The sequence below is a fragment of the Vespa mandarinia genome, chromosome 13, assembly GCF_050613455.1.
Source record: "Vespa mandarinia isolate Hongniang chromosome 13, ASM5061345v1, whole genome shotgun sequence".
NCBI classification, from domain to species: domain Eukaryota; kingdom Metazoa; phylum Arthropoda; class Insecta; order Hymenoptera; family Vespidae; genus Vespa; species Vespa mandarinia.
Genome location: NC_140822.1, coordinates 1174029 through 1200000, shown reverse-complemented (window position 1 = coordinate 1200000; position 25972 = coordinate 1174029). Strand labels below are relative to the sequence as shown.

The 25972-nt window shown below is 33.8% G+C and overlaps 1 protein-coding gene across 10 annotated transcripts in view; it reads right to left on the bottom strand.

Moving 5' to 3' along the window:
* Nucleotides 1-25559, bottom strand: part of LOC118444177 (uncharacterized) — a 98742-nt gene extending 73183 nt beyond the window's left edge. For 4 of the 10 annotated variants that reach the window (XM_085661033.1, XM_035872200.2, XM_085661034.1 and 1 more), the window contains exons 1-6: nt 25394-25551; nt 20783-20981; nt 18845-19227; nt 18428-18671; nt 17576-17753; nt 9491-9631 (exon numbers count right to left, since the gene is read on the bottom strand). In XM_085661033.1, coding sequence (XP_085517159.1) covers nt 9491-9631; nt 17576-17753; nt 18428-18671; nt 18845-19227; nt 20783-20956 — 1120 coding nt within the window. In that variant the 5' untranslated portion in view covers nt 20957-20981; nt 25394-25551. Of the gene's footprint in view, nt 1-9490; nt 9632-17575; nt 17754-18427; nt 18672-18844; nt 19228-20782; nt 20982-23611; nt 23768-25393 lie in introns of those variants that run through there. The other 6 variants (XM_035872201.2, XM_035872202.2, XM_085661031.1 and 3 more) reach the window with 4 other exon arrangements.
* Nucleotides 25560-25972: the final 413 nt, after the last annotated feature.

Genomic DNA, 25972 nt, shown 5'->3' with positions numbered 1-25972 from the left:
AACAGTGACGAAAGAAAAAAATACCGTAAATTTTTTTCTTTTTTCTTTTTTTTTTTTTCTTTATCTTTTTTAGGCAGAAAACAGTTTTGTCAAAAAATGCAGACAAAACTGATTACGAAAATTGCCTAATAAATTATTATGCGAGCTAAATGAATAAAAAAAAGATTTTGTATAGTTCAACGTCAAAAATAAAAAAAAAATTATATATATATATATATATATATATATATATATAAATAAATCATTTTTCGCACAGGCACACGTACGAGCACGCACCGGACATTCAGAAATGTTCTCATATATTCTAACTTCCTCTCACCCTTTCACTCACTCTTTTACACATTAACATACACGCACAGGCGCACACACATTCGCACGAGAGTTATAACTCGAGATGGCAAATGAAAATGAAAATAATATTCAAAGGCGAGATGATAAAATCGTTCATTCTTACCAAACAAAAACGAAATTTATCGAGGCTCGACTTTAAAATCGAATTTTCACGAGCTATCCCGAGTCAATGGGAGAAAGAAAAAAAAAATAATAAAAAAAAATAAAAAAAACAGAAAAGAAGCAAGACAACAACAATAACAATAACAACAAAACGGAATGTCTCGAAGTTATGTGTTACCGATATATATATAAACGATTGCATTCAACTAAAAAGAAGACAGAAAAAAAAAGGATTAAAAAAAGAAAAATTAGAAAGAAACATGAAGAAAAAAAAAGAAAAAAAAAAAAAAAGAAAAAAGAAAAAAGTAAAAAAGAAGTCTTGATAGAAATATTCGCAATATATTTAAACCTAATTATTTCTGTCTTTTAAACCAATTAATATCTCTAGTTACCTTTCGTCTTTCTAATACCATAATCTTACCAAATTTCACCATAAAATAATATATACTAAATCCAGACCTTACCAAAAGATACATCATATATACTTTTCGAGATGGCTCTTCTTCGATCTTCCACCCTCTCGAAAACGAAAGCGAAAACAAAAAAAAGGGGGGGAAGAAAGTAAAAAAAAACACGAAAGAAGGAAGAGAGAGAAAATAAAAAAAAGAGAGACGAAAGACATCGCGTCGCGAGTCGCGCAATAAAAAAGCGCGCGTACGCGAATAAGTTCGAAATAAATCGAAACGGAATGTAAAATGAAAACATAAATAAGAGCTCGCTCGCTTGCTCTCTCTCTCTCCCTCCCCCACACTCTCAACAAAAAAAAAGGAAAGAGTAAGAGAGAGTGTGTGTGTGTGTGTATGTGTGTCTGGGCGCACGGGCGTGCCCAACGTTCGACGACATTGCGAATTTTATAAATCGCGTACGCGTTTTTAAACCGCAAAGATATAATGTCGCGCCCTCGAGACAAAATGGCCAACGAGAGCAACAACACATTAACGAAAAACAAAGAGAGAGAGAAAAAGAGAGAGAGAGAGAGAGAGAGAGAGAGAGAAAAAAGAGAGACAGACAGAGAGAAACAGAGAGAGAGAGAGAGAGAAAGAAAGAGAGAAAGAGTGAGAGAGAGAGAGAGAGAGAGAGAGAGAGAGAGAGAGAGAGAGAGAGAGAGAGAGAGAGAGAGAGAGAGAATGAGTGAGAATGAAAGTGAAAGAGGAAAAAAAACCAATAATAAAAGAAAATCGATGCGCGGCCGTTTCGATCACCAACGCAAAAGGCGTGATGCTCGAATTAAATATCTTCCATCATGATCATCATCATCATCATTGTCATCATCATCATCATCATTGTCGTCATCATCATCATCTTCTTTTTCTTCTTTTTCTTCTTTCATCTTCTTAGAAATTTTCTGATCTTCTTTCTTCATTTTAATACAAAAAAAAAACAACTTCTCTCGAGAGGGAGAATTTGAAAAGGAAACGAAAAAAGTCGGGTGTGGGGAAGGGGGGAAAAAAGGAAAAGAAAGAAAGAAAGAAAAAGAGAGCAGAGAAATGGCTGCAGCCCCCATCGAAAAATCGTTCGACCGTGGCGCGCTCTGATTTCTCAAAAAAGTTCCCGCGTTTCTTACCCCCTCTCGAGTTCGATTCTTTTCTTTTTCCGTTTAAAAATACTTTTTTCTTTCGGTTAGTTATCAGCGAACAACACAACCCGATATTATTGTTACGTTCGTATTATTGTTTTTGTATCGTTCGTATTGATCTTTTTTTTGTTTAGTTTTTTTTTTTTTTTGTACTTTTGTTTTGTTTTTGCAACGTTTATCCGTTAACAACAACTCTCTTCTTTTTCGATCGTCTCTCTCTCCTAAACACTCGGAGGGTGAAAAGACACAAGAGGGAGCAAGATAATTACAAGAGCAAAAATTCGTGACATGGCATGGTACAACAACAACAACAACGAAAGTCTAATTAACGAGAAAGTACAATACCATGAGAAGAATAATATACTGACAATAATAATAATAATAATAATAATAATAATAATAATAATAATAATAATAATAATAATAATAATAATAATCATAATAATAATAATAATAATAATAATAATCATAATAATATAGTAATAGTAATAATATATACGTTTATATGATGTCATTTATATATATATAAATATATATTTGAAAATATATAAATATATATATATAAATTGAAATATATATATATATATATATATAATATATGTAAGTCATATACACATATATATATATATTGAGAAGTAGAGGAGAAACAGTATTATAAATATATGTGTACAAACATATTTATATATACGATAGTATGTTGTATATATATATATGATCTTGCTCTTCATATATATATACATATATATAAAGATAGATTAACACATATATATATATACATACATATACGTATACATATATATATATATATGCGAATAAGTATATATATAAAAGAGAACTATATAGGTATGTAATCAGGTTAATAATCAAATATTTGATGTTTTATGCGTTACGAACAAAGAAGCGAGTTATGTACACGTGGGTTAGTAAAAAAAAATGGCCGGAGCTGCGCAAGGGGGCGCGTTAAATAATTTCTCCATTTTTTTCACCGCTATATTTGTACACACGCGCACATGCGCGCAAATATACATATACATACATATGTATATGTATGTATGTATGCACATATGTATATGTATATAAAGAACGCGCGCGTGTCAAGTGAAAATAAAAATTTGAGATAAAGAATAATATATCGATAAAAAGAATAAGGTAAAAAAAGAAAAAAGAAAAAAAAAAGAAAATAGAAAAAAAGAATAAATGCACAGCCCTCGCGCATTTCCTTAAGAGTTAAAAAAGGTGTAAAAATTACACTACCGAAGGAAAGCGTGGCATGCAAGACGAATTACGCAAAAAATGGCACAACGCAATGGAATTAAAAACTATCGAGTGTACGCATACACGGATATGGACAAGGGAGAAAAAAAAATTATTTGTTTCTTTATATATATATATGTCGTTTTCTTGGGGGGGTGGGGGCACATCGTGATTTATGCGCACGTGTGCACATATACACACACACACATACACACACACACACATATATATGTATATATGTATGTACATATAAATATATAGATACATATATATATACATAGATATAAATATATGTATGTATATATTTTAGAGATATATAGATACATATATATATATGTGTATACATAAGTATATATTTATATATATATATACATATATATATATATATATATATAGAGAGAGATATATAGATGGGATGATATCACGATTGTTTTGATGCGCGTGGAAGAAAATAGGTTGCCCGCGTGCGCTTTTATCGTGCGCGCACGTGGACTAGAAAAAAAAGACACGTGACTATTTTTTAATCGCCATTTTGTTTCAATCAATAGAAAAACTTTTACTTCATTTTTTTACTTCGTTTTTATCAAATTCATCTCCAGCCATTGCGAGTTTGTTTGTTTGTTTTACTGTTTACATTACCCATCGTGAACTCTTTTTTTTTTCTTTGCTTATATTCTTGTATTGAGAAATGGGGGGGAAAAAAACGAAAGAAATGAAAGATCGATTTTTTATTTTAACTTACTCTGATCGATAGATCGCAAGACCACCAATGGTCACAAATCACATGATCTAGACGCGAGTTCTCGGCAATGAAAAAAATAATATATATGTACATAAAAAAAAAATAAATAAATAAATAAATCAATAAAAAATAAAAAAAGAATAAGAAAGAAAACAAAAAAAACAAATGTCAACGATATCAAAAGGATAGATGTGAAATAATGTATTCTTTTTTATATCTAATATAATTTTCTTTTTCTTTTTTAATCCTTCTCGTGCAAATCGATGAAAAGAAAAAAAAAAAGGAAAGAGACCGAAGAAATTTATTACGATGATATAATAATGCTAATCATAAAAACATGTGAGATATTTGCGCAACTGGCCGTACACGTCCGTCAACGGCTTTCAGATTTTTTTTTCTTTCTTTCTCTCTCTCTCTCTCTTTCTCTCTCTCTCTCACTTTCTCACTCTCTCTTACTCTCTCTCTCGCTCTCCCTCTCACTCTCTCTCTCTCCCTCCCTCTCTCTCTCTCTCTCTCTCTCTCTCTCTCTCTCTCTCTCAACAAATCCATTGTCAAGAAAAAAAGAATTCCACGAGTGTTTCGTTCACGTATGGGTGAACAGTAATTGAAAACAAAGAATAGAAAAAAAAACTATAAAAAGAAGAAGGAAAAGAATCTGGCGAGCAAAAAAAAATCACGCCCACGATAGCAAAATGGGGGTGGTGGGGACAGTGTGTGTATATCTCATCCTTTTTTCTTTTTTTTTTTTTTTTTTTTTGGTAATCTTTTTCTTTGTTGTTTTTTTTTTCTTTCTATTTTCTCTGGGATCCGAAAAGGGTTTTTGTTTATCTCGTCCAGGTCCAATGGCAAGTAACGATCGAAGGCGTACAAATACACGCACATGCCCAAGGATTATACTTTCTCATTTAACTTTTGCTCTCATACGTGTGTTCCTTTCTTTTTGTTTTTTTTTGTTGGTTTTTAGACAGGATGCGCGCGATGAACACTTTCGAAAACCTTCTTGCCATTGCCCTGGGCATGTCTCTTTTCTCACAACGGACATTTAAAAAAGAGAATCGTCTATCTCTCTTTTTTTTCTACATGCTGCGAACAACGTGGCACAAAATCCGGTTCTAATTATTACGGCACGAATTATTACAATAATAATAATAATAATAATAATAATAGTAATAATAATAGTATACTGAGCACGTGTATCATGTATTCTATTTGTTCATTTTCTCTATCTCCATCTCCCTTACTTTTTTTTTATTTATTCGTTCATGATCTCAAACCCGATTTTCACAAAAAAAAAAAAAAAATAAAAAAGGAAAGTAAAAAATTCTAATTGGAAGAAGTAAATTATTTAATTGAAATAATTGACAACAACAAAACAAATTAAAAGATCAAGGAGCCTAAAGCAACAACAACAACAATAAAAAAGTAAGTTCCATATATCAAAACAAGGGAGAAAATGAAAAAAAAAAAAAAGTAAAATAAATCAAAATTACATCGTTATTGTACCGTAACGTGTATCGTGAAATAGAATATGATTCAATCAAAGAGGCGAAGCTTGAAATGATCGATAGATTGATCACTTGGCGATGATGAAAAATTATAAGAGAGAAAAATAGCAAAGGTTTCTAACTCTCTATTCATTTATTTTTCTTTAATACCGTCATCGTGTTGTCGAGTCGTCGTTGTCGTCATCATCATCATCATCATCATCATCATCATCATCATCAAGAGCGCGCGTTAGAGAGTAAAACTATTCAAGGTAACAAAGTCTCTGACGGTGAAAAAAACGACCTCCGCCGTCAATGCGAGCATCGTCCCGTTTTATACACGCGTCCTCCTCTCATTTTCAATATAAATGAACAAAAATAACAATTAATTTATCTACCTAGCGTGCTTCTTCTAATCACTAAATTAGTACGATCTTTCCTCGGTACAAATTTTTATTCTCTTCTTTTTTTTTTCGTTTCTTTTTTTTTCCAAAAATCAGTCACAATATATTATTTAGTTATTTATTAAACAAATATGTTGGATGAGTGTGACATGCGGTATTATTTAACGGGCATCATGGCTGCTAGCATTGACAGAGAAAATCGCTCCTCTCTCTCCCGAATTACCTTGCTTCCCACGTTGGATCACCTCAATGTAACTGGGCAATCACCTACTCTATCTTTTTCCCTATGTGTGTATATATATACACGCATACATGTGTGTATATATATATATGTATATATTATACACAGGACAAATATATTAAGAGAAAACATTTTATTTATTTAAAACGTAAGAAAAATGCTAAGAAATCGCGTGTACGAAAATGTCGCTGCTACCCCCTCCATATTCCACGAAAAAAGAAATAAAAATTGCTGATGTTCAACTCTCAAAGATGGTGTCCTATTAAACTCCGAATATTATTGAATCAATAAATATAAGAGGATAACAGAGTGGTCTTATTATATACTCTAGAAGAAAACTGCGTGTTTAGCTTAAAAAAAAAAAAAAAAAAAAGAAGAAGAAGAAGAAAGAAAAACTGCCAACATCTGCTTGTTAAAGGATGCAGCTGTTAGTTACTGGCAGATGCAACGTACAAGAAATAGAAGAATAAGAATATTAGCTGACAGCTGAAAACTACAGTGTATTTCTCTCCCTCCTATGTGGAATCAGTTTCTTTGTTGCCAAATGGCTAAAAATCACAGCTGTCTAATCGATGATAATAATAATATAGGTACAATCTTCGATACGGTTTGATGACCATCAAGAGAATTGTCATCGTCATGAAGAAGAAAATTAGGTCCCATTGTTATAGATGTACACCACACCTATATATTCCTTCTCAAACACGCGCATTATCTAAAAATAGATATATACGATTTAGATAGAACAATTACATTGCGGAACTTGAAATTAAGTCCAACAAGATATAAATTATTTGTTAATGTTATTGTTGTTATGGAATAATTGCGATCAGAGGAAATGTTGCTGATCAAGAAAAGAAATTTCATGATAAGAAAGGATATTCCTTGAAATTCAATTATAAACCATTGGTTGAGTCTACTGCGATATAAAAATTGACAGATGATAAATTCGAGTTAGCCATTATTGAAAATATTTCCATGGAAGAGATAGTAACTATAAGAAAATGTTTACAACGTCACTTCTAAAAGTTAGAAGTCAATGACGATTGCAGTAAAACGACAAGTTTTATCGAGTCCAAGGTCAGCTAGATGTAGATACGAGGGAGGAGGGGGGAGAAAGCCACGCCCTTGCTTTTTGTTAACTTCAAGGCAATCTCTCATATAGGAGCAGCAATGAAGATGTAGAAGATCATATCTTCGAATATTATCTCTCTTCTCATGGAAGAAAATATCTTGAGTTGTCGAACAGACCTCACAGATGACGATGACGATGACGATGAAGATGATGATGACGACGACTGGACCAACTTTTTCAATCTGCATTATGGTATTGCATACCTGCATTATAATCAGATAATATTAATTATCACGAAATACGTAACCAATTTTTTTAAAAAACGAATTTTAAACATTTCATTTCAACAGAAAAGGACCACCAACGAGAGAGTTTCGCACCATTAACCTGTTTTTATTTATATATTTAAAAAAAAAAAAAAAAAAAAAAAAAAAAAAAAAAAAAAAAAAAAAATAGAAAAAGAAAGAAAATTGTTTTCCTAAATACATACGATAAATTAAATGTCGTATGTAACGAAGAAAACTCGCGTCATTTTATGCAACTCTAATTTTCAGAGATGATCTCTCATTCTCTCTCTCTATCTTTTTCTCTCTCTTTCTCTCTCTCTCTCTCTCTCTCTCTCTCTCTCTCTCTCTCTCTCTCTCTCTCTCTCTCTCTCTCTCTCTCTCTCGTTCTCGTTTTCCTTCATCTCATTTCGCTCTAATCAATCTTGAACATTTTATATACCCCGGTGATTCTATTTCTCGCTTGATACAATAATTAGGAGGGGGGGATTTTTTTGCGCTATCTCGCTGTATTGATTTATTCGATCTTATTATTTTTGAACGATTATCTCTCCTTTTCTAAGCTATTTTAAAATATTACTTTTAATAATACCAGTATAATAATAATAACAACAAAAAATCATTGAAATATGAAAATTCTAATTTTTTTATTTACTTATTATTTTTTTTTTTTCCTAAACGAATTTAAACGTCTTCCGTCCAATGTGCTTGTGCTTTTTGAAAGAGCTCGAGTGTTCTCTCTTCTTTCATTTTTCCTTTTCGAAGGAGAGAGAGGGTTATAACCAGCGACGTCGCGTCACATTCTAACAAATATGTCCACGAAATAGAATAAAAATGATTATATATATATATATATATATATATATATATATATATATAAAAAAAGAGAAAAAAGAATTTTTTTCTTCCTTCAAATAAAATTTTCTTTCATCGGACATTTTCATTGATTGCATCCGTGGCGTCGCTCGTTTGGATATTTAGAAAAAACAAAAAAGAAAATTAGACAAGAGATTATATATACGTAAAGAGAATAATATATATACGAGAGGATGTAATATATATGTCACAGAGGAACAGATATATATGTATTTATATAATTGTATATGTGTGTGTGTACATGTATATATATATATACATATTGAAGAAACAAGGAAGCTTTCTTCAATGAAATATATATATATATATTTTATTGTATTGTGTGTGTGTGTGTATTCATCATATATTTCATATTTACATATACATATATATTTATATAGAATATATATATATACATATATGTAAGTCATTTTTGTTGGTTTTTTTTTTTTCAGAGACCGTGCTACTCTTGAACATACCGGAATCTAAGTTTGTACCACGTTATCCGACAGCGGAGGGAAAAATGATGATGTTTTCCCTCCAAAACAAAAAAAATCCTGACCCACCTGCGCAATTGGCACTCTCATTTTTATTTATTTGTTTATTTATTAATTTATTTACTGATTTTACCTAATCCGACTTTGTCAACTCTTCTCAAATCCGAATGAACTCTCTTACGAACGAACACACGTATGGTAATATATACATATATCTCTGTAGAAAAATTTTTTTTTTTTTTTTTTTTTTTTTTTTTTTTTTTTTTTTTTTTTTAATGAGAAAAATCTTAGAAAAATTTATTCGTAGTTCATTCAGTGAAAAGCAGTCATATTATTGATCTGTTCGTTTTATTTTTTTTCTTTGTCTTTTGTTTTGAGAATTATAATCTTCTTGCATAAGAATTGCATTTTCATTTTATCCGATATTTTAATATTTATTTGTATTATCCTCCTGAGGACGGTCCTGTTTCGTAGTCTGATCGTTAAAAGAAAATAGAAAAGAAAAAAAAAAAAGAAAAAAAAAGAAAAAACCCTTTCTTTTTCTCGTTATGGCCAATTATCATCATCACAGTGCCCATTGTTACGGTGGCCAGATAGAGATGAAAAATGCCGTAGATGAGCCTACCTTGTGAGTCGCGGTGGGCCTGGGCGGCCTCCTGGGCTGCAAGAAAAACTTCGTCCGTCGTCCCTGGTGCACCTGCCACCGAACCCACGACACCACCCGCGTTACTTCGATCACCGGTAACGTGCCATGTTGCAAGGCCAGCTGATGAATTAAAAATAAAAAAAAAAATAAAAAAAAAAGTAAAAAAAAAAAATAAAAAAAAAAAGAAATAACCACAAAAATATTAATATTAATTTTCCCATTAAGTTTTTCTCTTACGCACACATGCGCGAAAACAGAGACAGACAAGAGACAGACATACAAACGCGCACACACACACACACACATATATTATATTATATTATATTATATATTATATTATATTATATTATATTAAATTATATATATTTATATATCTTAACACATTGTTGAGACCGGCTAATATGCTCTAAGTAATGTAATACGTTTACACCGGCTCAATATTCATTTATTTTAATAATTAACACGTTCCGTGCCATGTGTACCCACCGGTGATACACGCAGTTATATTTTATTTAATGCGCTGAAAGCATATATTTTATGACATTCAACCAAAAAAATGATGCATTATACAAAATGCAGTATAGAACAAAACACATAAGTTTATTTAATTGTTATATATACAATAATTAATAATTACATTTAATGGTGGACTTTGTTAAAGCAAGGGAGGCATAATGACGGTTTTTTCGGGCAATCACTGCAAAACGTCATTACTCTTATAGTTTTTTGTCTTGCTACTTCGGTACCGAATTTTTTTACATTTTGTTTATAGCAAGAAATGCAACGTTGTCTAGCTGTCCTCGCTTTACCCGCTGTCTTTTTAATTTCATGTCGTTTTCTAAAGTTTGTCGCAGTTTCAATGGAAATAGAACTGGAACTATCTCCGTCGTGTACTTCCATATTACCTATCATCATCAGAGCTAAAAAAATGAAAGTTGAAGAACTCGCTCAATTCAAAAAATTACAAGATGAAAGAATAACCTAATGAAAGTAAATAATAGAAACTTGTTTTCCAACAGAAACAAATGAAAAATAAAAAAATGTTATCTCCGTATATTTACCTACTCGTTCCTTTTGTTAAATATTTTATCTCTCTCGTTTTTTATTTAGCAAATTCGAATGTAGCAGATTTTTTACTAATCGAAAAGTTTCGAACCGACTGACTTTTGCAATCGAACTGATATCTACTAATCGATGTGATAACTACTCTAAACAAGAGAATTACTTATGTATTGATGATGTAATGAAATATTATGTGATAATATATCAATCTTTAGTCAAAATATCAAATGGCCTGAACAACAAGTCAGACAAAAATGGCTTGGCACAGAACGTGTTAATATCACTTTATAGTAATACACAGGAATGGCCAAAAACTTGTTGGATATTAAAAATCCAATTTTACTATCTTTCAACATTTTTTTTAGGCTAAATTTTGTTTTTCAAATTGTAGGAATACTAAGAGAGCCCAGGAAATTTTTGGTCCATCCCGTAATTTTAATAATTGCATAAGTTGCGTGCACGTGCAAATACGAGTATATTAACCACGTCGATCGGTGAACAATGTGTTAAAATATAAATTTATATTTAATAATATGCGTGTGTTGTGTATGTGTATATATATATATATATATATGTGCGTATGTAATTAAAACATTAATTTCAATTAAACTGTGTTAATTTGTACAATTTAATCTATTAATTAATTATTACGTTTCTTTCGAACGTTCCAAGAATAGAGAAAGCAATTAATTAAACACATCTAGCTATATGTTCTAAAATATAAAATCTAAAGAAAAAAAAAGCACGTATAACCCCTCTATAATATCATGTCATATTTAACTAAATCTCATGTATCTGTTAAAAAAGAAAAAAAAAATTAATTTCTAATTGATAATATATAATTAATCGTCACTTCATATCAGAACTTCATATCCATGATGCTTTTTCAAGCTAATTCCTTTTTTCGAATCATAAAACCATAAGAGAGCTTAATTGCTACATTAACCACTTGCGGTGCAAAGAAATTCACGGTTGCGCGTGCCAGAGAACAGTCGAGTGCAAATCACTTCGGGGAGCGTTCAGGCAACGTTCAAGGGGTTCCAGAAGAGAATATAAAAACGCATCAACTATGATGATAAAATTACATTATGTACGAATACTAAATTTATTTATTAATAATCTTGCAGAATGTGATATTTTTCAAAACAGCTTGGAATGTGTAACGCTACAAGACATTTTTTACACTCCCACGTAGTTTCACTCCGTTTTTTATGTTTAGCGCACACTACACACCTCCGTTGTGGATTTTTTTTGGCGTTTGTAGGCGGTATATTTCTTGGGAAATGTCCCCATTGCTTCGCATGTAAGCGACCCGGAGCGTTTCCAGCAGATATCCTTCCACGTTTTTGGTAATCAGGAAGACATACAGTTTCTAAAATTTTGTTCGGCTACATCGATTCGAAATTTCGAAAAAGAATACTTTTTACATTTTGCTATTTCCATTTTTTTTTTTGCAATATAAAATATAAGAATTGAGCAGTGCCATATCCACTATGTAAAAAAATATTTTCTCATAACTTTTAACATATTTTCTCATTAATTTAAAAGACGATAAATAACTGTCTTGTAGATCCACTCCACCCATACCCTCATTGTATTCCAAAATGATGTTGGGCTTTGTTATAGGGCTACTATTATTTTTCCATTTCTTTTTTTCCATTTCGACCATCTCAATTTTTGTATGTTTCGTGGAAATTACATATATGTCTCTCTTGTCTTTCCATTTTGCAACCAAAATTCCATTAACAGTTGACGTGCCACGCACGTCATTTTTCTTTCTGCAACAATCGCCTGACGACGTGTAACAACACGTCGCTGACGTTCCGGTAACAGAAGCATTTTAACGTGCGTGACACGTCTTTCCACCGCAAGTGGTTAAAAAGTCTTGAAAAAGAATAATTGATTTTTTTTTAAATCACTTTGCTACTTTTGACTCGTTCTTTACTTGGTAAATTTCATTATATAACAATATATTTCAAGTATTATTTTCTTTTTAACATAAGTAAAATATTTAATACAAATATATTTGAATAATAAACATGAGCTTCACATCAGACAACTTTTTTTCTATAGAAAACAAAAAATTTCAACTATAATGGATTATAGAGGGTTATAATATAAAAAAAGAAAAGAAAAGGGGGCCTTCCACTACTATCTAAACGACATTACAAGAAACAAGAAAAGAAAAGAAAAAATGCAAATAAGAAAAAAGCAAGAAAGGACAAAAGAACGAATAAATTTCTTCGTGATCTTTTTAACTGGCTTTTAAATTATATTCAGTATTATAAGAGTAAGAAAGATAAAAGATATAACAATAACGATAATAATAACAAGAAATGTAGGAACAAAAGGGTGATATACTTTATTTTCATTCATTATCCATCATTAAAAGGTCTATTATTAATTATTATTATTAATTATTATTATTATTAATTATTATTATTATTATTATTATTATTATTAATTATTATTAATTATTATTAATTACTATTTTTATTTTTTTTTTTCTTTTTTCTTTTTGTTTCCTTATTGTTTCGTTTCTCTTTAAAACGAGGACGGAGAAAGAAAAATATTGGCACGATTTATTCGGTGAGACGGTCAAAATACGTTATTACGTGATAAGATTATAAACGTAGGGTTCGCAGCAGAAAATTCGATAGAAATTTGTAAACCACATCTATGAAAAAGAGAGAGAGAAAGAGAGAGAGAGAGAGAGAGAGAGAGAGAGAGAGAGAGAGAGAGAGAGAGAGAGAGAGAGAGAGAGAGAGAGAGAGAGAGAGAGAGAGAGAGAGAGAGAGAAAGAGAAAGGGCAGTCTGTCAATCAGTCCTTATACAACGGGAATAATTTAACGAATGAACATTTATAAATCGGACATTAAAACTCCCCGACTAGATCAATTTTTTCTTATTATTATTTTCTTCATCATCTTCGCTCACTGACAACAAACAACGACGACAATGACGACGAGGACGATGACGACGACAGATAAAATGCGAGTATATTACACAATCGTTCATGTGAATAATTAATACTCACATATATATATATATACACATACATACATACATACGGACGTACATACGTACAAGCATACATATGTACGTACGTACACGCATTCTCTCACATATTTATACAGGCGACACACATACATACTTTTCTCACGGACGCTTTTAATTACAATGCCAAATGCATTTATACACAGCCTAGCTGTTAAGTGAACTATATCGACACTTACAGAGTGAAAGAAAGAAAGAGAGAGAGAGAGAGAGAGAGAGAGAGAGAGAGAGAGAGAGAGAGAGAGAGAGAGAGAGAGAGAGAGAGAGAGAAATTCAAATAATGAACATAATTAACACATTGTTGAGAGACTATATATACACCGTGAAACGGATCGCTTATCCTCACTGTGTTGTTTATATGCATATTTCAGTAAACATATCTTTTTTTGTTTAAATATATCAAACATGCATGTGCATGCTATTGCAAAACAATGCATACATATATGCATATATCTTATTCAACAAAATTCTATTATTAACATTAAAAATTTTTTAGAATGTATAATCGTAGAGCCATTGTAAAAAACACTACGTAGCCAAACTGAATTTCCTTTATATACATATTACGTGCCAATAGCAATAACGTTGTATACAATGCAAATATAGTCCATTTTATGCAAATAGAAGTAATAAAACTTAATCGATGATCTATATGATGAGGCGTCTCGCGCGTATTTTTGTGTATTATTATACACATACAAAATTCATATCAATTTGACTAAGTCTTTTTAAAAGACCAATTAATTTCTAATATCACGTAATCTAAGGAACTTTTGAACCGCTTAAAGGAGACTTAAAAAAATAAAGACGCAGAGATTTAAATCTCCGATGTCTTATCTCAACAATGTGTTAATATACTTCTTATTAAAGTTTTATTTCTTATTTCTTTTTATGTCCTCCTATCTATCTTTTGAAAGAATTTCAATGCTCTTGCTTATAATAAGCGTGGAAATTAGAAAATATTCTTTTCTCTTTGTGTTGGATTTGATCGTGTGTGTCTGTGTGTGCATCTGTTTATGTGTCTTAATAGAAAGAGCGAGAGAAAGAGGGAGTAGGAGGGAAGGAGGGGATGATAAACACCCACATAAGGCCGAACTTAACCCCTTGACATACAAATAAAATGGAATTTGACGTGCCCGAAAATTACTATTTAATTTGGCCTAACTGAACACAGTTATGTTGTCAAGCTTAGAAACAGAACTCGAAGAAAAGAGGGCAAAACTTCAAAAAAAAAAAAAAAAAAAAAAGAAAGAAAAAAAAAATATTTTTATTCTTAGAAACAGAACATATTATATTTTGTGATTTGCATTGCTAATATAAAACGTATTCAGGTTGAATGAATAATAATTAAGTTATATTATAAAATAACAAATTAATAATTCTGTAAAGTATGAAACATTTTAAAACATTTTGGAATATGTAGAGGAACTAAACATTTTTTACACTGCCAAGTTGTTTCTCTTCTTATATTATTTTTTACGCAGACATGACATCTCTTTGTAGGATATTTTTTATTATTAGTCGAAGGTATATGTTCAGGAAAATGTGCCCAATGTTTTGTCTACAGTCATTTTGCGACTGTCTACCATGTATCGGATAATCAGGAAGAGACAAATTACATGTCATATCTTCTGCAATATTGAGTCGAAAATTTACACAATCAACTGTTTTGTTGAAGTAGGTAACTTAGAGAATAGAAAACATAAGCATTATAGATAGATAGCTATTATTATATCAAGCATATAAAAGATTTTTTTTATATCCTTTCATTAGAAAAATATTTATTTTATTATCGATAACTGTTCAGAATGAGAGAAGGGAGAGCATATTGAACATTTTAAATAAAACAGAATTGACACACCAGTGAAATAATTAAACAAATTAATAATGTACTGTAACGCCGTTCCTGACGTCTCAAAGACGTCAAAGTCTACAATGACACATGAAATGAATGACGTGTCTTCCAGACGTCATTATATGTCAAGGGGTTAAGGAGAAAATATTGTATATGTATATGTTATATATACATATACATGTACTATCACATAATATGCACACACATTGAAGAAAGCTTGGGTTCTCAAAAATGAAGAATATGAAAGAAAGAAAGAAAGAAAGAAAGGAAGGAAGGAAGGAAGAAATAGAATGAAAAAAGATTTGAATTTGAGAGCCCAAAAACATCAGTCAGAGAGAAAACGAAGTACACATCGAACGTGTCACTTGCTCTCTTTTTTTTTCCTTTTTCTTTTTTTTTTTTTTTTTTTTTTTTTTTACAATCTATGATCTATATAAACATAAAACACGCGATGATCTCGCGTCCACGGACGAAAAGGATATTATTACTTTCTCTTTCTTTTTCCTATTTATTTCATACACGTTTCATATATATCTTATTGATTTCGGATTTTGATGGACACGTATATATGTTACGTATATGCCGCGCGGAGGAGCGCACAACGGAGGACACATACACACGCACACGCACACGCACGGACGACGACGACGACAACGACGACGACGACGACGGACACACATACTACACACACTAAGATTGTCTAGGCTGGACCAAGGTGTTAGGCTGTTGTCTCCATCTCCTCCTGACGACGTTCAACTTTTTCAAATAGAATTGGAGGGTCGACCGATTGATCCCGTACATCTCGGATGCCTGAGTGGTGCTAACGCCCTGTTGCAATATAGCTTCCAATGACATTTTAACCGAATCTAAACTATACTTTCTCCCCTGTTTGTTAGCCAGTGACTTAAGCAACGCGCCTACGTCAACTTCTGGCCTAGGACGTCTCGTGTTCGGCACTTTTTTACAATCGAGGAAATGGGACGCCCAAAGGGCGGCACCACCACCACCAACGTCCTCACCAACAACGACGTCACCAACAACGACGTCACCACCATCGACACCAACGACCACACCAACACCACCTACATTCCCTCTCGACCCTCGAGACCGCGCTCCCGCCCCCCCACCTGCAACGAGGAAACCCAAGCTAGTGTGTCGGCTAATTTATCCCGTTCTTTTTTTTTTTTTAAATGATATACCAAGAAAACATAACAACGAAAGGAACCGCGACACCAAATTAATCAATCATTCAATCATTCATTCAATCAATCAATCAATCAGATTTGCTTTTTCTTATCGACCCTATCATGGTAACAGTGACGATGATGATTAATAATGACGATTATTATTATCATCATCATCATTTGAGAATAAACAGACAGAAAGAGAGAAAGTGAAAGAGAATGTGATAGAGAGAGAGAGAGAGAGAGAGAGACAGATGGATAAAAAGAGAAAAAGAGAGAAAGAATGAGTCCCAAATCCTAAAATCATGAAGATTGTCTGACACAACACCTAATAAAGAATTCTAATTGGGAACTTAGAATTCCAATTCGTGTAGAAGCTCCGCTTCTATCCAAGGACTCTTTTTGGATAGAAGATTCGCTGATTTTTATATGCATTTCTCTCTCCATATATATATATATATATATATATATATATATATATAAATTATACATATATACGTATATATAGGCAAGTGGCCTGTTCTGTGCGAGACCCTCTCTTTAAATATTTCTACCATCCACCGAATATATATATATATATATATATATATATATATATATATATATATATAAATGCTCGCGTCTACGTAAAAGCTAAGCTAAATTATTACTACCGTTTCTTTTTATTTTCTCTTTTTTTTATATATTTTTTTCTTTTTTTCGTTTTTGTTTTTGTTTTTAGAAATAGATATAGACGAATCGACGTTTGTTAAACCACATGCATTTGACTACGGTCATCAAAACCCAGGATTAGAATCAAGAATGATGAGGGAAAGGGTGGTAGAAGAACAACAAAAATTAATTTGAATAAATAAATAAGTAAAATAAATAATAAATTAATTAATTAATATAATTCTGATGGCTTACCAGGATGTTGAGAGTTGTCATGGGACGGCCCGGCCCTATTCGTATCCTGCTCAATTTCATTCAAATCATTCATATCATCATCTAGGGTCAGATCCTCAACGCTTTCTTCTTGGTCCTCCAAATACTCGGACTTTGGCTCGATGAGATTATCATTTGGCTCGGGATTTTCGAGTGGTATCTAAGGATAAATTACAATTCAACGTTAATACACCTCGTATTTAAACTAAACAAATAATACGACAATGAGAATAATAATAATAATAACAACAAGAACGATAAGAAAAATTGTAGAAAGTATAGCGAAAATTGTATCGCACCGTTTCCCCTCTGCGAGAGCATGTGTGTGAGGCTAACAGGCAGCAGGATAAAGTACGAAGTTTAATATGCCAACGCGCGAAAGAAATTGAATATTAATATAATTCAAGTTCCATTATACGTTGGCAACAATAAATGAGTTTAATATTATATATTCGTTCTTTACTTTTTCTTCTTTTTTTTTTTTTTTTTTTTCAATGATCGATATATTATAGGGTGGAAAGATCAAAATTTTCTAAGCGAGTCAAAAATTCTTGGATGATCATAAAAATCAATTTTTCCAGGTCTTCAGAATTATTTTTGTTTTTCCCTTTTCTTTTCTTCTATATTTTTTTCAAATCATAAAATTACAAGCGTGAAAGATCTCGAAAAAAAAAAGAGAGCAATTGATTTCTACAGAATCAGCTAGTAACGCTTTTGAACCACCTATAGAAGGAGTTCTTGCGATCATCTTGTACTTGCACAGAAAAAGAAAAGAAAAAAAAATGAAAAACAAAAGAAAGGTAAAGTTAGGAGAATTGATCTTCTCTCTCTAACCTGAAGCATCTCATCGGCAGGTTTCGTCAGCTGCGTCATTAAAGCTGACCTGCCGAGGGAGTCCGTGGGATCAGCGTTCGTTTTTTCGTCCGCGACAGGTGCTATCGCAAGTGCCGGCACGCCCATTTGTTGAGGTATATCGCTTGAATTCGATGCTTCGTGATTTTCTACGGAATTATCTTCACCGACGCTTCTTCTTCTAAGTCTTCTTCTTTTCTTTGATGTTGGACTTTGCGAGCCCTCCCTGTAAATTAATATAATATTCGTATAGAGAGAGAGAGAGAGAGAGAGAAAAAAAAACAATAAAAATACTTGGAAAATTCCACAACATAATTATTGTTTTATTATATTATTTCAATTAATTTTATTTTTACGACAGGCATTATCACAAGAAATATATATATATATATCTCTTACCTCGAAGAAAGCTCCTTAGGTATTTGGGGACTGTGCGAGTCTTCGGGCAAATCCCCTATAGAACTTTGTGCCTGTCTAGGAACTCTGTTCCTTTCAATGGTGAGACCGGAAGACGCGTAGGAAATGTTTAACGGCGATGACCTCGGCTGTGGCGCGACTTTAGATACCCTCGAAACTGTTTTATTGTTACCACCGCCCGTTTTACTTTCCGAAAGGCCCTTAATTTGTAATGACTCGGCAGCCTTAAGGAGTGCCGTTAGTTGGTCTTGGGAGATATTCACTTCTCCCCTGTACATATAATCCATCATCGCCTTCAATTCTTTAAATTTTACATCTTTGAGTATGAATACAGGGTGCTTATCATAGTGCTCGCTGAGGAGGCCCTGAAATCAAATCAAAATATTCGTTATAATCATATCGTAACAAATAATCTAAATTGATCCAAGATAAACATGCGTATATGCGTATGTGTTAATTCTCTGTAAGCCAAACATTATATAACATATATATATATATATATATATACACATATATAAATGGAGGAATTACATAAAAATTCATAAATCATTACAGGCTGAACCAAAAGTTCCTCCTGAATGATATTAAAAATCCAATTACCCTATTCCGAGATATATTTTATGCAAAATTTTTATTGTTCTTCCTCGTTGTATCGTAAAACTATATATTTAAAGTTATACTTGCAAAAAGCCTAAGCTTAAGAAATCTACAAAAAGGAGCAATCGTCTTTAAAAATTCAGGAATACAGACATTTTCTCAGGTCCGTCCTGTATTACTTTAGCAAAAAAATTATCTTCCTACGATCAGGAATAACATTTTTCAATGGAAAAAGAAAATAATAGAAGATTTTAAACAAAAAAAAAAAAAAAAGAAAAGAAAAATAAATAAATAAATAAATAAAAAATAGGAATTAGATGCGCATGTCTTATAATGAAAATACTTGATATTAAACTATATATACATACATATATATATATGCAATTGATTGTTAAGTCATACTACAATGTTAATGTAAATTTAGTTTAAATTTCAATCGATATACGAAACAGATCCCGCTCCCTAAACCCACCCTTCTACCCCTGCCCCAACTACCAATGAGTTCAGGGTAAAATCCCAGGGAAGTGCCCTGGAAAGCAGCCATCTTGCTTTCTCTGTATTGATCAAGAGCAAGGAGGGGAGAGGGAGTATATGTCTGGCTCTTGCTTCTCGCTCTCTCCCACTGGGAGGGAGGGAGAGAGAGAGAGAAAGAGAGAGAGAGAGAGAGAGAGAGAGAGAGAGAGAGAAAGAGAGAGATAGAGAGAGAGAGAAGCAGCAAGTACAGCAGAGCGGCCATCTTGTTTCAACATGAGCCCCCTTTCCCCTACGAGCGCGCTCGGTAGACAAACCCCTTTCGTCCCTTCTCCCTCTCACGCTAACCCCCTCTATCTTTCTCTCTCTCACCCATGTATTTGGTATTGATCTGACTCCGGACAGAGAGAGAAAGAGAAAGAGAGAGAGAGAGACAATGAGAAAAAAGGAAAACAATAAAAAAAAAAGAGCGAAACCATAAACGACACAATGATCCATTCTGCATTATAATATTTCTAATCCATTGAAAAAAAAGAAAACAAAAGAGGTAAGAAAAAAAATATATTTGAAGCCATTGAATTATTTTATCATAACTTAATATAATATTAACGTGAAAAAGGTTGTCCCATTAAATAACCAAACAAAATCGAAATTCACACACATAAATATATACGTATGTATTCTAAGATGTCACGCAACCATAAGACACGTACGTAAGTACGTATTATGTTCGCATTGGAATATTGTGTTTATATATACATACATGCGCATGTAAATAAGGAAAAAAACAAAACAAAACAAAGAAAAACAAGCGATTACGTAAAGTGATGAGGAAGAAAAAAAAAAACTCACCTCAAAATATGGACTGCACGCGGAGAGGACTACCCTGTGGGCCTTTAGGTATTTCCCCTCCGCTGCCAACGTGCAGTCGACCAGCGTACCGCTTTCATAAAGCGTGTCGAAATTTTGTATCAGTGTGCTCTGATGATTGTTCCATTTAAGGCAGAACTGCTGGTCATCCTCCATGTTCTCTGGTATCGTTTCCTCGTTTCTGCGAAATTAAAAGAGAACCACAAACGGCTATTGTTGGTTGATCGATCAGGTTTGTCGTGTTGAGAATATTGATGCTGACGAAGTCTCATGTGTATGAGTGAGTGTGTGCGTACGCGCGCGTGCGCGTCTCTCTCCCTGGGTGCGTTGCGAACCCGTAATCGAAATGACGGAAGACGAAATACGATATTGACCGATCACGCCCGATACTATCTATACTTTCCACGTTTAACAATTAAATCGTACATCGAACCGTCGAAGAGGGCACAACGCACTTACGGCACCACGTTTCTATTTGTCTATCTATCTGTATATGTATATATATCTATATCTATCTGTCCGTCTCTATCCATCTATATTCTAACTGTCGCGGTCTCTATCTCTATATCTATCTATCCTCGTTTCAGTCTCTTTCTTGCGTGTCCCTTCCTTTCCGTGCACCGCCTGCTCTTTCGATGGAACACACCAAGCACGCACGACCGCGCGGTCTCGAAAGCTCCGGAACGAAGCACCGAAGCTTCCAAAATGGCCGTGTGATGCAAGCGCGTCGCTTGGAACGGTCTCTCTCTCCTGGGCCTTTTCCTTTGTGCGTGTCCCTCTCGTAACGGTATAACCGTGCAACTTGGTAGTGGGGATGATGCAGGAGGACGCGCAAGCACCGCGCATGCGCACAAAAGAAAGTCGACTTCTGCGCACGACTTGCGCGTCGTCTCGAGGCCCCCTGGGACCCAGGGGCGTTTGCTCGATTCTCTAGGCCCCGGAAAAAAAGTTTTCCTTCCTTCCACTTTTTATTTTTTCTTTTTTACTATCTTTTCTCTTCTTTCATTTTCTTTCATATAGTAATGAAATTGTTCGAATGATCACTCGGAATGAGGGAGAGAGGGGGGAGGGAGGGGGAGAGAGATTGATTGATTAATCATTCGTTGTATATGTATGCATTCATATTTATAAAAAAAAAATTGATAGACGCGAGAAAAGGTTTTATGAATTTTGTGAAAGAAAATGAGAAAGAAAGAACTGAATGAATATCGCAGTCTAACCTAAATTTTTTTCTGATTTTTTTTTTTTTTTTTTTTTTTTATAGATTAGACGTAAAATCTTTGAAGATAATCAGGAAAATCACGAACGACGAGCCAACAACATAGATTGATAATATACGACTAGAAGTTGCCATGGCGCCTGAGGCTCGAGTTAATGAAATCCGTATATAGTAGAGGGACGATTTAAAGAGAATAAAAAATACGGTAGAAGGAGAGGGAAGAAGAAAAAGATAGATAGATAAAGAGGAGAGGAAAGAGAGAAAGAGAAGAGTGAGAGAGAGAGAGAGAGAGCGTGCTGTATCGTGGCGCAACGAAACGAAACGAAACGAGACGAGACGAGACGAGAGAACAAGCTGATTTACGTCACCGGGATTTACATCAGAGAGACGCGCAATAAAGCGGCAAATCGATCCTGCCCTCTCTTCTCACATGCGCAGAGTCGAGAAACGCGGGTAATCCGCACGAGATGAGAGGGGTGGAAGTGGAACGGAGAAGAGGTGTGGAGGAGGTGAAGGAGGTGGAGGTGGAAAGAGAGAGAGAGAGAGAGAGACGAACGATACGTTGTTGAAACCTCACACACAAACGAACGATACGAACGAATAAAAAGAAAGATGCGACGACGAAGAGAAAAAGAAAAAGAGTTAGAGAGCGACTGTCCGATTGCGTAATCTATTTATATTGTTATCTGCTGCCGGAGTCGCGTTGTTACGTCAGGACGGCGCCCCGGTGCAACGTGCGTGAAAGGAAAACAAATTGTTGACAAATAATTTCGTTCGATCTTATATCGTGCGCTTGGTAGTTCGCGTATACACGCCAGAGAATAACATGACACGCCTTTAAGGTTCAATTTCTTAGCTAAGTCTTCTCGGTAAAAGGAAAAGAGAAGGAAGATCGGAAAAGGAAGAGAAAGAATAAAGATGTTCGTTAAACGTGAGAGCGTGAGCGTGAGAGAAAGAGGAATATGTGTACGCATACGTACTTGTGTGAGAATATATGTGTAAGAGTAAGAGATCGAAAGAAAGAATGAGAGAGAATGAGAGAGAATGTGTGAGAGAGAGAGAGAGAGAGAGAGAGAGAGAGAAGACGTGACGAGACGTGGATGGCAATATGGCCGACGGCGAACTAGCACCCGGACAAAATGGCGATGGGTAAAAAGCTCTTAAGGAAAAGCGCGAACGCTTAGGTCCCATTGAACGATCCCGTTCGCAAAGTATCACGTTCTATGTATATATATAAAGATTAAAAAAGAATCAATACGATTTATCGTCAAGTTAATCTTATAGTCGTTACGTACGATAGTAAACGAACCGAACGCGGAGGGGAAACGCCCGCGCCATGTCAGCCGGTCCCGAGAAAGATTTTCCGGAATTTTCTTCTCCAAAAGTGATATTCTTAACGCACAGATATATTTATCCACTTGATATATATATATACATACATATGTACATATATATGAAGATATACATATATATATATACACATATATATATATACATGAACATTTATATATATATATAGATATATGTTCGATTAGATTATCACTGATCCGTTGTTATTAGATCGAACTTGTTTCTTTTATATTGGCACTCACCTAATATAGGGTGTATAAAAAAGAATCTAATATCACAGCAATCGGGGGATCGGTGAAAAGTGGGGAAAAAACTCCGTGAGCGGACGTCCGAGCCACGGCGTGCGTCTCCAGCGCTGCCCTTTTCAACAATGGCGCGGCACACGGTTGCTCGGTCACTCTCGCGACGCCCGTCAGAGAGCGCAAGTCTCGTTCTTCGTCTCTCTCTTTCTTTCTTTCTATCTCTATCTATCTATATATCTTCCTCTCTCTCACTCTGACTAGGATTTTCAATGGTGGGAGACTCGAGAGGAACAGCGGAACGAGGGGATGAAAGACGAGGAAAGAAGGAAACCTTCTAGAGCATGCGCGCTTTACATCTCAAGAGAAAAGGAAAAAAAAAAGAAGAAACGAAAAGAAAGAAGAGAGAAAAAAGAAAAAAACAATAAAAAAAAAAAAAAAAAGAAAGAAAAAAGAAAAATGTAACTACGATATCAACGCAACTGTTTCTTTTTCTTCTTGTCCCATGGAGGACGCGCGCGTTCCTTTTCAATTAAATTCACACATCTAAAATATATACATATATAATATATACACAAGCATATATGAATATTTTATTAGACAGAAATAATATATCATAATATGTATATATGTGTATATATATATATATATCGACCTTTTCTCTTCGATCTATACGAATAAGTTTATGAGAAACATATTATCGAATAGGAAAAATATTTATCTTGTAGAAAAAAAAAACCGGCATGTGTTTACGTCAACGTCCTTTTTGTCTTTCACTTCATTTCTTTTTTCCTTATTTCTTTTTCCAGTTTTTTGTCCTTTCATGATGCTTCCGTAAAACTTATTAATCATTTAAAAAAAAAAAACTTTATTATTTTCATATTCCAATAAAAATATGCATCGTACGTGTGCGTGTATATATATATATATATATATATATATATATATATACATAAGCATATGTAAAAATATGGACGCGCTAACCTATATCTTTTCGTTAGATTATAATCTACCTGCAATATCATTCCATATTAACATATTTCTGCTTTTTATTTTTCTTTATTTCTTTTTTATGCTCACTTAAACGTTAGTTTATCGAATCGAGTAGGAAACGAATGTTACGAAGATAAGAACGAAGGAAGCATGCAAAGAACGTTAAGCCAAGAATCACGAGAAGAGATACCGGTAAAATAATAGGCAATAAAAAAGTAAGAACGTCTATGTATTCGACGAGACAAATCGTGTGTCCGTCCCTGGATCGGGACCTGAGACATACGTACGTAATGGCCGACAATGCGGACTCGTTCGTGACAAAATGGCGAAAACTCCGTAAAACGTGCCGGAAAATCTGAACCTATTCTAAGTACCTAATAACGATATAAGAAACCATTCATTTTAAGCGTCCTACGAATCATCTTTTTTTCCTTTCGCATAAAGAAAATCAAGAAGAGAACGAACGAGGAATCTAAATTGATAATACTCTGGATGGGTATGAAAACGTCGAATTTGAAACGATCGTAATCGCCATGGCGGAACAAAGAGACTCAATTTTCTCCCTTTGAGCTTTTCACGAATCTCTTCGAAATAACCTTAAAAATTTTTCTCCCTCCTTCCCACCCTTCTACCCTCACTCATTCTCTCTCACGCATACAGACACACACACACACAGCACACACACACGCACACACACACTCAATATCTCATATTCTAAGGACTAAATTTCAAACGGCGAAACTAACAAATCTAATATGTGAAAGAGATGATGCTTTTTAAGAGATTACTCACCTATATTGGCACAATCTAAATATCACAGGAGGAAAAACTTGGAAAAACTACACGTCCCCGGTCCTCAGCGTTCACTATCCGAGCGTCGTGGATTCTTTTAGCACAATGGCCGTGGTACTACGCGTTAACGATCGCCGAGTCTCTGCGCGCGGGCGGCCGGGACGCACGGAAACGGCCTGTCCCTTACGGGGAGACGCGGCGCAGAGAATTGAAATTAGTCTTCTGCGCAACCAAAACGCGAATAGTAGGGCAAAGAGAACGGCCAACTACATCAGGACCGTACGCGAAAATTTCCTCGCCCGTTCTTCAAATATTTGATCGATGTTAAACGAAAAAGGACAACGTCCTTTATTATTCTTTTACGTTTACACGAACAAATTTAAGGCATTGCAATATTTTTCTCTCTGCCTTTTATTTCTACGTTTATTTTTCTTTCTCTAAGATCCAAAATTTTACGAACGTGGTAAGAAGAAGATTTTGACGATTTCGACAAATTGTCAAAATTATTCAAATTTTTTCGAACGTAAATACATTTCGTCCATTTAACAAGTTTCTCGTGCAGGACGTAACAAGTCGTTG